The sequence below is a fragment of the Chionomys nivalis genome, chromosome 26 (assembly GCF_950005125.1).
Source record: "Chionomys nivalis chromosome 26, mChiNiv1.1, whole genome shotgun sequence".
Classification (NCBI taxonomy): domain Eukaryota; kingdom Metazoa; phylum Chordata; class Mammalia; order Rodentia; family Cricetidae; genus Chionomys; species Chionomys nivalis.
The window spans coordinates 15668672-15685181 of record NC_080111.1 but is presented as its reverse complement, the minus strand read 5'-3'; the positions used below and the strand labels follow the sequence as shown (position 1 = coordinate 15685181).

The 16510-nt window shown below is 38.4% G+C and overlaps 1 protein-coding gene across 1 annotated transcript in view; it reads right to left on the bottom strand.

Annotated features, from left to right (window-relative positions):
- Positions 1-911: 911 nt before the first annotated feature.
- The window catches only part of LOC130866966 (zinc finger protein 431-like), a 38760-nt gene continuing 23161 nt past the window's right edge, over positions 912-16510 (bottom strand). Inside the window, exons 2-5 of the mRNA XM_057758643.1 lie at positions 6433-6556; positions 6173-6233; positions 1743-1875; positions 912-1577 (exon numbers count right to left, since the gene is read on the bottom strand). Coding sequence (XP_057614626.1) covers positions 912-1577; positions 1743-1875; positions 6173-6233; positions 6433-6466 — 894 coding nt within the window. The 5' untranslated portion in view covers positions 6467-6556. The remainder of the gene's footprint in view (positions 1578-1742; positions 1876-6172; positions 6234-6432; positions 6557-16510) is intronic.

Here is a 16510-nt window from a genome sequence, read left to right as displayed (position 1 = left end):
GTGGGCTGCTCCAACAGCCCCATCGCATCCATTGAACCTTGAATACCTCTGCAAAGTGTGGAAAGGGGCAGCTGTATACTGAATGAGCATATGGCTCAAATAAGACTTCTTAATAACAGAGAGCAAAGGAGATTTTGATGGTGGGAATTTGCTGGATTTCAATCCCTGATCCTGAAAAAGCTCAGAGATGGGCTTGATTTTCTGCCAAGGGATTCGTTGCTTTTGTGCTCAATTGGACAAGGATAGAGTTTGTTTTTATGGATCTGGTTTCAGAGCCAAATTGTGTTTCTTTACTGGCCCCTTTTAATGTTTTAGCTGTTTTCAGAGAGATGTTGTTTCTTTAACTATTTCTAGATTCAGAGACAAGGTGCTTTCTTTTGGCTCTGGTTTCAGGACCAATGCATGTTTCTTTGAATACCCTTTCTCCAACCAATAATGCTTCATAAAATGTTTGTTCATTAGTTTGCCACTTCAAACTAAAATAAAAAGATGTATCATGATGCTTGAACAAATTGTTGACACTACAAAATTCTTTTCTATACAATAACTGCTTTTGGTTAAAGAATAATTTACAATAAGCCCTCAGTTTTTTCCTCAGGTCCAATGATTATGGTAATGTGCACAAACTTAATCAGATTGATTACACACAAAAATTCTTAAACATATATGAAGCACAAAACTTTCTGACACTGATTTTTATAGAGTATCACTACAGTATGATTTTTCTCATGGTTTTAAAGAACACACACATTAAACTCATAGTTTCTCTATAGGATGTCTTATTGTACATATTCGGAGATGATTGGGAAAAAGGATTCACATCAGATTCCATTCACATGTATCTCTCTAATATGTGTTCTTTTATGCAATTGAAGATGATTGTGACATGCAAAGTCTTTACCACATTGATGTCATTCATAGGGTTTCTCTCCAGTATGTGTTCTTTTATGCAATTGAAGAGCACAGTTCTGAGCAAAGACTTTATCACATTCATCACATTCATAGGGTTTCTCTCCAGTATGTCCTCTTTTATGTGTTTGAAGGTGACTGTGTTGAGCAAAGGTCTTACCACACTGATTACATTCATAGGGTTTCTTTTCAGTATGTGTTCTTTTATGCATTTGAAGATTACTGTGTTGAGCAAAGGTCTTACCACACTGATTACATTCATAGGGTTTCTCTCCAGTATGTGTTCTTTTATGGGTTTGAAGAGTACTGTGTTGAGAAAAGGCCTTACCACACTGATTACATTCATAAGGTTTCTCTCCAGTATGTGTTCTTTTATGCAACTGAAGATGATCCTGACGTGCAAAATACTTACCACATTGATGACATTCATAGGGTTTCTCTCCAGTATGTGTTCTTTTATGATTTTGAAGAGCACAGTTGTAAGCAAAGGCCTTACCACACTGATTACATTCATAGGGTTTCTCTCCAGTATGTGTTCTTTTATGTGTTTGAAGATTACCACGTTGAGCAAAGGCCTTACCACACTGATTGCATTCATAAGGTTTCTCTCCAGAATGTGTTCTTTTATGCAATTGAAGTTCACAGTGATGTGCAAAGGCCTTACTACACTGATTACATTCATAGGGATTCTCTCTAGTATGTCTTCTTTTATTCTTTTGAAGATGGCTGTGATTAGCAAAGGCCTTAGCAAGCAGATTAAATTCATATGATTTTTCTTCATTATGTGTTCTTTTATTACTTTGATGATTTTCATAAAGAACAAAGTCTTTAACATCTAGACTATATTCATAGGGTTTCTCTCCAGTGTGTGTTCTTTCATGCATTTGAAGATGACTGTGATAAGCAAAGGCTTTACCACATTGCTTCATTTCACAGCATTTTTCTCCAGTATGTGTTTTTTCATTTCTTAGAAGGTGAGTGTCATAAGACAAGGCTTTATCACATTGAGAATATACTGAAAACTTCTCTCCAGTTTCATTTCTTTCAATACTGCAAGGATAATGGACACATGTAAAAGCTTTACCACATTCAATACACTGTTGAACCTCATATCTGTATGAATTAATTTCATAGTTTGTTCCAATTGTAAAAATAAATCAAATATTAAGATCTTATAACTTTGTTTAAAATCATGTTTTTTCTTTCATTAGGGGTCATTTTGCATCTGGAAAAATATTTGTGATGATAAATTCCTTTGTGTCATGGTTTACTCTTTCGTTTATAACTATCCCTATATTTTTTCTTGATATTTTTCACATTTTTGAAAAGAACTACATTCACTGAGTGACTTACCAACTTTACTGCATTCATAAATTTTACTATACTATGAATCATTATACATTGGCTAAGTGAATTAAGACACCAAGAAGTATTTGCAGACCTAGAACTCATAAGGCTTTTTTGTAATGTGAGGTTGTTTATGTATTAACAATTGATGGAGGAAGGTCATTTGTCAATAAACAAACTGCCTTGGTCCTTTTGATAGGCCATCCCTTAGGTGGGTGGAGGAGACAGAATAGAATGCTGGGAGGAAGAGGAAGTGAGCTCAGACTCGACAGCTCTGCTCTCTGGAGGAGACGCCATGCTCCCCTCTCCCCGGCAGATGCAATAAAGCTCCAACCCAGGATGGACGTAGGCTAGAATCTTCCCGGTAAGCGCACCTTGGGGTGCTACACACATGAACATAAATGGGCCAAGCAGTGTTTAAATGAATACAATCTGTGTGCTGTTATTTCTGGTGTAAAGCTAGCCGTGCAGGAGCCGGGCAGGACGAAAAGCAGGCCCGCAGCTCCCACTACAGATGGCCTCCAACGTGTGGACAACTGATTCCACAGAAAGCCTGAGAAAGCTTGGGAAAGAATAGAGTAAAGCATGTTTTCTTGGTAGCAGCAATTTCTTGGATTTGCTCTGCTTGCTGGATGCAAGCAAGCGCTCTCATCTAAGAGAGGCTTCCTGACTCAGCTTTAGCTGCAAAACTCTGCAGCTCTTAAGAGGTTCTGTCAAGAAACACTTAAATAGTGTTGATAAAAAGTTGACCAAATGCTTGTTTGTTTTCGGCCGTAGCAGGAAAAAAGTTGTGCTGTTTTAAAATGCCGGCTTTGTGGGCCATTCTGCCAGGGCAAACTCTGACTCTGAGGCAGGAGATCAGCTACAGAGAGAGCATTTGAGTGTTGTAGCTTGTTTGCTGGCAAGGACCTTGAAACGCCACAGAGTTGTGGTGATAAACACGGCTACAGCTGGTACCTCAGCTGTGAGGCTGGAAAGCTAAGGAATGGGTTGGATTTAGCTGGCAAAGGCCACGGCTTTAATCCTACCCATATTGCTCAGTAATTTAAAGGCTCGTGTGGTCAGAAAAAGCGAGAGATACAGTAAAGAGAGATTCAAAGACAAAGAAAACTTGAAATGATTTACAGTGTGTTTAAAAATATATGCAGGCTGAAAGATAAAGTTCTTAAAAGTAAAGAAACAAAAATAAGGAACTAGTTAGGTGTGGTAGTACACACTTTTAATCCCAACACTTAGGAGACAGAGGGAGATTTACCTCTGTGACTTCAAGGTGTGGTAGCACACACCTTTAATCCCAATGCCTGGAAGGCAGAGACAGAAGGATCTCTGAGAGTTCAAGGACAGTCTGGTCTACAGAGTTATTCCAGGACAATATACAGAGAATATAAAATAAAAGTGAAAGTAAATGAAATAGAGTTAAAATAAAGCTGCACAAAGATGGAAAATACACAGAAAATCTTGATACTGTTTGCTATTATGCTCTCTTTGAATTGTTTGAATGCTGAGAAAAGAGCAACAGCTACTAAAAGATATTTGTTTATGAATGTTGCTGAACTAATCCAAGATAGATATTTATAAAATACCTTGTCTTCAGAATTTGGATCTAAGGATATGATACTTTGGAAAAGAGTTTCTTCTTTTGTTTTCACAGAGGATGAGACACTGTGGATTGCTTCTTCGATCCCAATATGGTATGATAGACCATGCCCTCCTGAAGGGTTGCTGTGAACACCCTTAAAAAATTGCTTCGCTCAACTGCCAACTGAGATGAACCTAGCAGAAAGGTTATCCCATAAAAGACCCAAATAACAGCGCCCCCATTCAGCAGGAAGCAGTTTGGAGAGAAAAAACTGCGCCCATGTTCCCATATATTGTTTATAAATGTTCTTTTACATTTAAAGAGGGAGATGATATAGATGTGAGTAATTTGCATTGATATGAATCTTGGTTTATTGATATAAATTTAAGGTCAATCTTATTATATGTATATGTATTTCTGATATTGATTAAGGTATTGTGATTGTGTAGTTCACTTAAAAATGTAATGTATATAGGTTGTTAATGGATAATTATCAATAATAGTCAAGTTTGTAGTCATGTTTGTTAGATTTTCTAGATATACATAGATATATTTTAGATAGGCATTCTTCATATCTTTCAAAGCTTATAAAATATGGCATTTTAAGTGTTTTAATAACTTAGGGTTTTTCATGACAATGAGACACGTCTGCTCCTGGCAGCACCAATCAACTTCAAGAGGAAGGTGGGCATCAAAGAGGCTCCTTATGGAGTTTGATAGCCATTTGGGCAAGAAACTGCTCTTGCCTGGACTGTTGCATAAACTGGACACAAAGAACCCGCAGAGAGAAGACTGCTGAACTTGCCTAAAGGTGAGATGATCTTTTGGGGTTCCTGATTTATGAAAGAGTCTGCGAGACACTCTGCAGGACACAGCAGATAGTGACTGAACTGCCTTTGAAATTTCCTGCTTCATGGAAATGTCTCTGGATACTATGGGCCCGAAGGCTGAAGATTGATGCCCCAACGGTGCAGAGGAACTTTGGGTGACTGTACAGGCAGTGAGATGTCTCTGTCATTTCTAGAGTTTTGAAAATTGCTTACTTTTTGTTTGCTTAGGTAATATTGTATTCTTCTGGAGTCTTTGATGGAGTTGAAGAATAGATAGATAGTTATAGTTTTCCTTAGTTATGATAAAGATAAAATAGATGTAAATATTGTAATTTTTACTTGATAACTGTTTTGTTATATGTAATTTTGCTATGTTAAAGTTAAAGCCTTCCTTTTTTTGTTTAAACAGAAAAAGGGGAAATGATGGAGGAAGGTCATTTGTCAATAAACAAACTGCCTTGGTCCATTTGATAGGCCATCCCTTAGGTGGGTGGAGGAGACAGAATAGAATGCTGGGAGGAAGAGAAAGTGAGCTCAGACTCGACAGCTCTGCTCTCTGGAGGAGACGCCATGCTCCCCTCTCCCCGGCAGACGCAATAAAGCTCCAACCCAGGATGGACATAGGCTAGAATCTTCCCGGTAAGCGCACCTTGGGGTGCTACATACATGAACAGAAATGGGCCAAGCAGTGTTTAAATGAATACAATCTGTGTGCTGTTATTTCTGGTGTAAAGCTAGCCGTGCAGGAGCCGGGCAGGATGAAAAGCAGGCCCGCAGCTCCCACTACAAACAATGATGGTACAAAACCAATTACTTGTATACTTGGATTTAATTGAACAACTATACTCTACATGGGAACTACAGTTTATCTTCTAATTGTTCTTAATGAGACATATGCTACATCTTTCCATATCCATATTCTCATATACTTGTGTAGAGTAACATATAATATACATAGTAAAGGAAGAATAGTGAATAAAAGATTTCCACATTGAATCCTCATGGTTTGACTTGCTGTTCCTCATAGACTTGTGGTATAGATATTAAGGTTTCTCCACAACAACAGCCCCTTGACCCTTGACTCTAACTGCTACTTTCACTAAACTTAACAAGTCACAAAAAATATATGAGTAATCCAAGTCTTACCATAAGCTACTGATTTAGTAGAAAGTTTGCAGCTATACTCATCACTAAAATGTGTATACATTTTTTGTCATAAGTAGCAAGAAACAAATGAACTGGCAGATCTACTACATAGCTCTCATGTTGCTATGACTTGAATGGTGATATCTGTTTAGTCATTGCTTCCTTGACTTTTTCTTAAATGAATGCCTTGCAAATGCAATTCACATATGAGAAATTGAGGAATATGGATTTGTGAGAATTTAATAATCATCAATGCATTTAAAGCTGTGCTTATTTACATGGCTGCTTTTGATTAATTGTTCCAGGACATATTACAAACTAGTCAGAGGCACATTGTTATAAACTTGCACAAGAAAATTACCTTGCAGGTCTTCTAGAACATTGACTATGTTCTTCAGTGTTACAGTCCTCCAAAATGTACCCTGAAATACAGTACCAGAATATGTATGTTATATTATTTAATATGGTACAACAGTTAGCTCATTATCTTAATCACACCTAAGAACTATGATTGTGTTATTCATCTCATTTTCTTCTTTCTAAATCAAATTACAGAACAACATTATAAGCCAAGGAAAAGTTGTCTCCATATTTTGAAACATGAAGGAAATTCATTTTTACCTATAGTAGTGAGGTTCCTGAAGGTCTCCAGCATCACATCTTTGTAGAGATTCTTCTGGGAAGGATCTAGCAAATCCCACTCTTCCTGAGTGAAGTTGATATGTAGATCATCATAGGTCACTGCCTTCAAAGATATACCATATTTGTGTACAATGTAAGCATGACAGTGACATCATTGGAAATGCATACTTCTTTGAAAGTATAGTTGTATGATTCTGGTGTTCCCCACTCTTATTCCATGATATAGTCAGTTACTTAAAAGAAAATTGAAAAGGAGAGACCATTCTGTCATTTCTACGCACTTTGAATGGGATTTCACCTTTTAAGAACAATGTCTATTAACAGGGTGGGACAAGAAAAAAAGATCAACAGTAAATTGCATGCATGAGAAATCTGTATGAAAAACTACTCAATACAGAAAGGAAAAAAGATAGATAAATATGTGTAATGGTATATTGAGCCTATAATGATGGTAAAAAGCATTTCAGTATAAGTAGGAAGTTGACTGATTAATGTCAAGCACCACACAGTAGATATAAATGTCAGGAAATTACTTTAGGGTATTGAAACTCATAGCATACAATGAGGAATTTCATCTAGAAAGACTTCTCCTACTAAATATCCACAGAAAATTGAAATAAAACCAATAAGGAGAGAAAGTTCTTCAAACACATGATGTTTTCTGGGAGGTTGTTCATTCAGTCAAGTACTTTCTGAACCCAGTCACTATTGGTCCATAGTCAAAAACGGAAAGAAATCATTTCATCACTTCAAAGATTCACATTTAATGATCCTTAAAGAAGGACTCTTAAAAGAAATGCAACACTAGCTCAGAATTGAGAAATAGATGTTTATTTATTAGGGATAGACTCACAAATCAGAATCCTATGCTTGAAATGAGATCAGAAACCAAATCATGCAGCCGGAAAAGAGGCTCTATACTGGCATTTTAGTACAAGAGGCCATGCCCCAGTGGTTGGGCAACTACTGGCTGTTAAGCCTTCCTACAGCACCCCCTCTTTTGTTTAAATAAGACAGTTCTAAGCCCAATACACACTTATATACAATAAGAACAATATATTCATTAATTATCCTATCTTAACTAGTTTATGTCTTGTATAATTACTTGGCCAAGTCATGACAGGAAAGTAACTTCAACTGGTGGTAATGCAAACTGGTACAGTCCCTTGGAATATCAGTGTGGCAATTTTTCTGAAAATTAGGAAACAACCTTTCTCAAGAAGCAGTAATACCACTTTGGGATAAGTAACCAAAGGATGTTCAATCATACCACAAGGACATGTGCTCAACTACTTTTATAGCAGCTTTGTTTGTCATAGTCAGAACCTGAAAACAACCTAAATGACCCTCCATAAAAGAATGGATAAAAAAATGTGGTACATCGCAAAACTAGGGCTCTGGGTGGGTATAGCTCCCTGCGTATGCAAATACTTTCTCCATGGAGCTTCAAATCGCACTTTCCAACCTGAAATTCCCACCCTAGACCTCCCGGGCTGAGGACAGTGTGAACCTGTCCTCGTTTCTACCTAGCCATTAGGACAGCAGGATGTGGCCTCTTATTTATTTAGCTAGTCCACAATGACCCCAACACACCACTTAGATAGATCCCAGGAGGCTGGTCAGAGGACCCCACTGCCCTGTCGGGTGATGGTTTAACACTGCATCGGCTGCTAAAGAGAAAATATCCAAAACAGGATTGAGCCCTATTGCCTTGAGAAAACAGCTTTGGCATTTTGTGGCATTGATGTAAAGATAATGTTCCCAGGATGACGTATTTTCAAAGAAACACTTTCTTATTTACTGCGTGGTGTAAAGTGTTGTTAAATGTGTTGTTACATTATGTCACTGCTGAAAGTTATTTGCACTATAATAAAGGAATTTTCTACAAAAAAAAAAAAAATGTGGTACATTTACGCAATGGAGTGCTACACGGCAGAAAAAAAAAATGACATCTTAAATTTTACAGGAAAATGGATGGATAAAGAAAACATTATTTTGAGTGAGTTAATCCAGACACAGAAAGATAATTATCACATGTACTCACTCCTAGGCAGTTTTTAAGCATAAAACAAAGAAAAACAGCCTACAAACCACAATCCCAGATCTTAGACAAAAATGAGGATGCTAAAAGAGACTGACATACCTCTAATCTATATGGGAAGTATAAAGTATAAAAATACAAGACTCCTGAGTAAATTGGGTGCATGGGGACCTTGGGAGAGGGTTGAAGTGGGGAGTCGAGAGGCAGGGAGTGAAGCAAAGAAAATTGTAGAGCTCAATAAATATCAATAAACAAAGATTGATCATATCTGCAGAGGATAGTTGCCTAATTGCAAATTCAATGTTCCTTCACTCAAGATAACCTTCCTAATCTGGACACCCACACAATCTGGTCTGTGTTCATTCACATGACATTAATTTACACATGCTGGGCAATTACAAACCACTACTACTACCTCAGTCAGGCCCTTTTCCATAGTGATGGCTCCAACCCTTCATTGCCTATGCTGTGCCCCCTGCAGTGAACACAATAATCTATTCTTCCAATTGTGGTCTGAGGACAGAAGAAATGCTCCATATGCAAATCCTTTTCTTGCGACTGCGTTGGGTAGTCAACTACATGACTCAAATGCATTATTTTATTTTATTTTATTTTAACTTATTGGTTTGGTTTGAGACAGGGATGAAAAGCAGACCTGCTCGCCTCCTTTCTACAGGTAACTCTGTAGCTTTGGTGCCTATCTGGGAACTAGCTCTTGTAGACTAGGCTGACTTCAATCTCACAGAGATCTGCCTACTTCTGCCTCCCGAGTGCTTGGATTAAAGGCATGCATCACCACTGCCTGGCAAATACATAATTTTAAAACTGTGAATTGGTACAGTCATTTAAGAAATTTGATGGTGAGCCAGGCGGTGGTGATGCATGCCTTTAATCGCAGCATTCCGGAGACAGAGGCAGGTGGATCTCTGTGAGTCTGAGGCCAGCCTGGTCTACCTGAGTGAGTTACAGGACAGGCTCCAAAGCCACAGAGAAACCCTGTCTCGAAAAACCAAAAAAAAAATGGAACTTTGATGGTGTAATATAGTGGACACTCAAGGTCACTGTCCAGGAAAACAACAGACAAGGACCAAGGCCACCTGAGTCAACATAACAGAAGTTGTCTCAGAAACAATATTTCTATCTGGATGGAAATGCAGCTCTTCTAGTGTTAATGCCTTTCCACTGAGAAATCATATCACACACTTAGAATATTAACAAAGAATAGCCTCTTTAATGATGTTATGCATTGATCTCCGTCCAATGCTCAAGGGGAGCTAGGTTAGATAGATTTTGCATTCAATATATGCTGTTATCCATAAGTATCCCTTAGGATGATGGTCCAGATTATACTCTGAACAATTGAAATAGAAACAAGCAACTTGTCAGTCTAAATATTTAGGCAAAAATATTCTCAGACTATTTTCTCAAGTATGCCCGTGACCTGTTACAGCAGGTCATTCTACACTGACAGGGTTCTAAGGTGAAGATCACAAGGGAGGAGAAAGACTGGACTGGACAAGTAAAAGATAAAAAAGATAGGGTGGAGAGGTGTTGCAGAAGTTACGTCCCATGCCTAGTAAGCTTCTGAAGAAAAATAGCATCTTTGCTGGGCAGTGGTGGGGCTTGCCTTTAATCCCTGCACTTTTCAAGAAAGGGTTTCTCAGTACCTGAGGAGCCTGTCCTAGAACTCTTGTATATCAGGCTGGCCTTGAACTCAAAGAAATACATCTTCCTCTGCCTCAAGAGTGCTGGAATTAAAGGTTTGCACAACCACCGCCTTTAAATTAGGGATGGCTTCTTTGAAATGGTTTGGAGTCAAATACCTGGACAATCCAAGTAAACAATGCATACCCAGGCATTCTAATCTCTTCCAGCCCTAATTAGCATATACTTACATTTTGGGTGTTTTAGACGCAATTCTCCCTCTGCTATGTTCTACTTTGTGAGACTTAATTATTTTTTAAGCATTGGTCAATCTATTGTATCACCAATTCTACTCTTCAACATTATGGTACAGTAGTGGAAAGCTACACAACACATGAGATGCCTTTGATAACCTCCACAAATTTAAATATAGATTCAGATTATATTTAAAGCTTAAATGCAAAGTGCTTGATATCGAGAAGATACTGGCGAAACAAGGCTTCTCTGAGTTTGGCAACTTGTGTCCATGAATCCATGAACCCTGTTGAAGTTGACTAGGAAGGAGTTTGGGAGCTTCCTGCTCCCAATACTCTAAGGAGAAGAAGCCACAGAGCAAAGTTATTCAGAGGCCTGCCCGTAGGCCCATGAGTTAGCAGGGACCATGAGGGACTTCACAATACAGGGAATATGACAGCAGGTTCCCACCCAGACCCATGGATGTAACACCATAGTGTCTTCCGGACCTCACCCTCTGCTTCTCCCCATCAAGAGACAGCATTTCCTCACTCACCATGTTGTGCTTCTCCATTTTGCCAAAGTTCTCAGCTCATCATCTCTCTGCAACAGCAACTACACCCTAGAACAAGAATCCACTGGCACCAGCTCCTCTTCAAAGCAGAGACTGAAGGCGGCTGCTCGGAAGAGACCTGCACTGCTTCTGACTGACAGGTCACCTAGAGTGCATGATTGGTTAATGAGTTTTGAGTGGCACGAGCACCTCACATAGGGCTATAGTGTGCTTATAGGGACAGAATACTGGTTCCTGTTGAATCCATTCACACCAACAGAGAACTTCTCCACATCTGAGACAATATGCATTTTAATAGCACTTGCCCCTGGCTACAAATGCAGTCAATGTCATTTTCATGCACTTCTAGGAACTTTCCCTTTTTCTTCCAGCACACTATGTGACTTGTACAGTGCACTCTGCTAGGTGGGTGGAGTAATTTCCTATCCCACAGAGATAAAAATGACTGGAATACTAAGAACTAAAGAGAGTTTTAAAGTTACAAAGAGTAAATATTTGTTCTGTGGCTTTATTCTGAGGTCAGATGAACTGAAGGTACTTTTTACATGGTTTTCACAGGGATTTTATATATCAGGAAAGAGAAAAGCAGGAACCAGATCTCAATCAAGATGACTGGTCTTTCCCCTATCAGAAAGCTGGATGATGACTCCATTACTTTATGTGTTTTATTCCTTAAATTCAAGGCAAACTCCAGGCAAATGAATAATAATAAAAAGAGTAGTGTTCATGGAAATTTGAATACATAGAGAATAATGGAGATAGAAAGAATGTCTTCATAAGCACAATTATTAGTCGGTACATCTCTTTCCATGGTCAGGTGAATAAAATATACAACTGCAGTATTTAAGATTCTCTACATCAACAGGACAGGTAGAATAAATCTCACCATTATGTAAAAAGCGAGCTTATTAGAATATCTAACAAGCTGTTGTTCAGGTAACTTAAGAACAGCTGCTTCCCAATGGAATTGAAGAATCCAATAGCTTGCTTCTCAGCCTTTTGTCTAAGATCAGGTGAAGAATCCAGTAGTTGTTCTGCCCACAAGGCTCTGTGACTCAGCTGGTTTTAAGTATTCACCAAAATTACAATGAAGTAGGCTCTAATGCTAGTAAAGGAATGAATTTGGTAACCAGAGCTAGAGCAAAATGGCAAAAAAAGGACTTTTCTTATTTATTTATTTATTTATTTATTTATTTATTTATTTATTATACAATATTCTGTCTGTATGTCTGCAGGCCAGAAGAGGGCACCAGACATTATTACAGATGGTTGTGAGCCACCATGTGGTTGCCGGGAATTGAACTCAGGACCTTTGGAAGAGCTGGCAATGGTCTTAACCACTGAGCCATCTCTCCAGCCCAAAAAAGGACTTTTCTTCTGCAAAATACTTTATATGTGACTGCTGCTACCAGAACGGGAGATGCTGATCAAAATTGGGTCATAGTCTTTGTTTGATTTAGGTGTTTTGTTTTGTTTTGTTTTGTTTTTTTGCTTTGTTTTTTTTTTTTTGCTTTTTTTTTTTTTTTTTTTTTGGTGATTTCAAGACAGGATTTTTCTGTGTATTTGTAGAACTCATTCTGTAGGCCAGACTGATCTAAAACCAGAAAATCCCACTACCTCTGCTCATGAGTGATGGTGTTAAAACTCTGCACAGACACAGGCAGGAGAGATGGCTCACTGGTTAAGTGTGCAGAGACACCAAGCAGCTTAGGGTGGGTCTGATCATCTCAAATTATACAGATTAATGGAGGACTTTCCCATTTCAAAACCTTGAAGTAAAATCTCTCAGGTATAACTAATTCTTTACGTATAAGATGATCCCAGGGGTAGTCAGTTTTGACTACCAAAAATAGCCATATCAATAGCCAAGACAGAAGAAATGAGAAAAAAAATTCTTGCCTGCAGGAGGCACAAAGAGCATGGGAGTTGTTTTCAAAACAGTGTTTTCCCAAACAAATGAAGCATGGGGATTTTATGTAGGGAGTCTGAACATGCTCATGCAATGTTCTCCCTTTCCTGAAGCATGCTCGGTTAACAAATCCACTTCTAACCATAATCACAATGTAAAAGCAGAGACTTTTTTTTTTTTTTTTTTTTTTTTGTTTTTCGAGACAGGGTTTCTCTGTGGTTTTGGAGCCTGTCCTGGAACTAGCTCTTGTAGACCAGGCTGGTCTTGAACTCACAGAGATCCGCCTGCCTCTGCCTCCCAAGTGCTGGGATTAAAGGCGTGCGCCACCACCGCCCGGCTAAAAGCAGAGACATTTAAGGACATTATCCAACTTAACCAAAAAGCAGAGAGAGAACATTCAAATTAACAAAATCATAAATGAAATGGTGGGCATAGCAACAGACACTGAGAAAATCCAGAGAATCATTTCATCATACCTCAAATGCTGTATTCCACAAAACTGGTAAATGTAAGGTAAATGGATAATTTTCTGAATAGGTACCACATACCAAAATTAAATCAAAAGCCAGGTGGTGGTGGTGCACGCCTTTAATCCCAGCATTCAGGAGGCAGAGGCAGGCGGATCTCTGTGAGCTCGAGGCCAACTTGGTCTACAAGAGCTAGTACCAGGACAGGAACCAAAAGTTACAAAGAAACCCTGTCTCGAAAATCCAAAAAAAAAAAATTAAATCAAGACCTGGTGAACAATTCATACACACCTATAACCTTCAAGTAAATAGAAACAGACATCAAAAGCTTCTCTTTACCTAAAAAAAGCCAAGGACTGGATGGTTTCAGTGAAGAATTCTACTAGAACTTCAAAGAAGAGGTAACAATTATATTCCTCAAATAGTTACACAAAATAAAAACAGAAGGAACATTTCCATACAAACATTTCCATTTTATGATGTTACAGTTACCCTGATACTAATTCCACACAAAGAATCAAAAAGGAGAATTATATGTCAATCAAACTCATGATCATTAATGCAAAAATACTCAATAAAATACTGACAAACTGAATCAAATAACACACCAAAAAAATTATTCACTATGATGAAATCAGCTTCATCCCAGGGATACAGAATGACTTAACATATGAAGTATATGGTCTGTCAATGTAATCCACCATATAAATAAATTGAAAGAAAAAACATAATCCTCTCATTAGATACTGAAAAAGCATTTGACAAAATCCAACACCCCTTCACGATAAAGGTCTTGGAGACATCAGGGATACAAGGAAGATATCTTAACATAATAAAAGAAATATACAGAAAACATAGAGCAAATTAAATGGAGAGAAACTAAAAATGATCCCACTAAAATTAGGAACAATTAAAGGCTGTCCTCTCTCACCATACCTAGTAAACATAGTTCTTGAAATTCTAGCTAGAGAAAAAAGAAAACAAAAGAAGATCATGGGGATCCAAATTGGAAAGGAAGAAGTTAAGCTTTTGCTACTCACAGATGATATGATAGTATAAATAAGTGAGCCCACAAACTCTATCAGGGAACTCCTACAGCCCATAAATACCTTCAGTAATTTGTCAGGAAACAAGATCAGCTCAAAAAAAATCAGTAGCCCTTCTATATAGAAATAAAAAAGAAGCTAAGAAAGAAATCAGAGAAGCATCACCATTTATAATAGCCACAAATAATTTAAAATATCTTCAGGTAACAATAACCAAAGAAGTGAAAGACCTGTTATTTCAAAACTTTAAGTCTTTAAAGAAAGAAATTGAAGAAAATACAAGAAAATGGAAAGATGCTCTTGGATAGGTAGAATCAACATAATAAAAATGGTAACCCCACCAAAAGCAATTAATATATTTAATGCAATCTCCATCAACATCCCAAACTCTTCTTCCCAGACCTTGAAAGCACACTACTCAAATTCATAGCATAAAACAAAACAGACACAATAGCCAGTCTCGTGGACTGAACAACTACTGAATTCTTCACTTCATCTTAGACAAAACATTGAGAAGCGATGTCCTGGATTTTTCCAATTACCATTGGTAGGCAACTATTTTTAAGTTACTTAGACCACAGCTTGTGAGACACTCTAATAAGCCCACTTCTTACAATCATGGTGAGATTCATTCTACCTGTCCTGTTCATGTAGAGAATCTTAAATACTGCAGTTGTATATTTTATTTACCTGACCAAGGAAAGAGATGTGCTGGCTAACAATAGTTCTCAAGAGACATTATTCCTAGCTCCATTATTATCTATGTATTCAAATTTTCATGAACACTACACTTTTTTATTATTATTCATTTGCCTGGAATTTGCTTTGAATTTCAGGAATAGAACTCATAAAGCAATGGAGCCATCATCCAGCCATCAGTTAGGGAACACCAATCATCTTGTTTAAGATCTGGTTCCTCCTTTTCTCTTTTCTATTGTGTGAAATCCCTGTGAAAACTATGTAAACAGTACCTTCAGTTCATGTGACCTCAGCAGGAAGCCTGAGAACAATCATCTTTTGTGACCTTAAAGTTATCTTTAGCTGTTAATATTCTGTGCACCCGTCCCCCTGTAGGACAAGAAATCACTGCGCACACCTAGCACAGCGCAGTGCACAGTACAAGCTATCTAGCCACATTGTGTCCTGGAGGAAAAAGGAAAAGTTCCTATGGAGTGCAAGATTGTGAAAGTGTCTCCTTTTGGAGCAAGGGGCAAGTGCTATTGAAATGCAAAGCTTGGTCAATCTAGAAAAGATCTTTGAATCAGGTGGAAGGAATGGCCAGGAACTACTGTACTGTGTCTTTAAGCACACTATAGCCCTGTGGAGAATGTTCTTGCCACTCAGACCGCACCAGCCAATCAGGTCCTCCAGGTGACCTGCCAGTCAGAAACAGTGCAGGGCTCTTCCGGGCACCGCCTGCAGACTCGGCTTTGTGGAGGAGTTTGTTCCAGTTGTTTCCTGTGCTGTGGTGAAGTTGCTGCTGCAGGGAGAGGACGATCTGAGAGCTTTGGCGATCTGGGGGACCACAACATGGTGAGCGAGGGAATGCTTTCTCCAGATGGGGAGGAGCAGAGGGTGAGGTGCGGGAGACAGCATGGTGCATCCTTGCGGGATCTCTGTGGGAATCTGCCGCCATATTCTCTGCCTCGTAAATTCCCATGTGGTCCTGTTAATTCGTAGACCTAGTGCTGTGGGCTTAATCTGCTTAGAGAATTGGGAGCAGGGTGTTGTGTGTACAAAAGTCTTTCTTCTCAACTTCAATATGCCATACTTGAGAGGCCTTGTTTCGCCAGTATCTTCTCAAAATTGAGCACTTTGCATTTAACTTTACATACAATCTCCATTTGTGTTTAACTATGTGGACGGTATCAAGGCAGCTCACCTGTTGGGTAGCGCTGCACTTCTAAGCTGCCACGTAGAAGAGTTGAATTGCTGATATAAAGGATTTGCCGATGCCTTGGAAATAGTTCAGTCTCACAAATTAGAATTAGCTGAGAGAGGACTGCCTCTGAATCACCCAGAAGATAAATGTATTTTATTTTATTTTTTTTGTGTTTTCTTGTACAAAAACAGTTAACACCACTTTGCAAAAAACATACGAAAATACAGTATTAAAAAAAAAACTCGCGAAGCACGTAACCC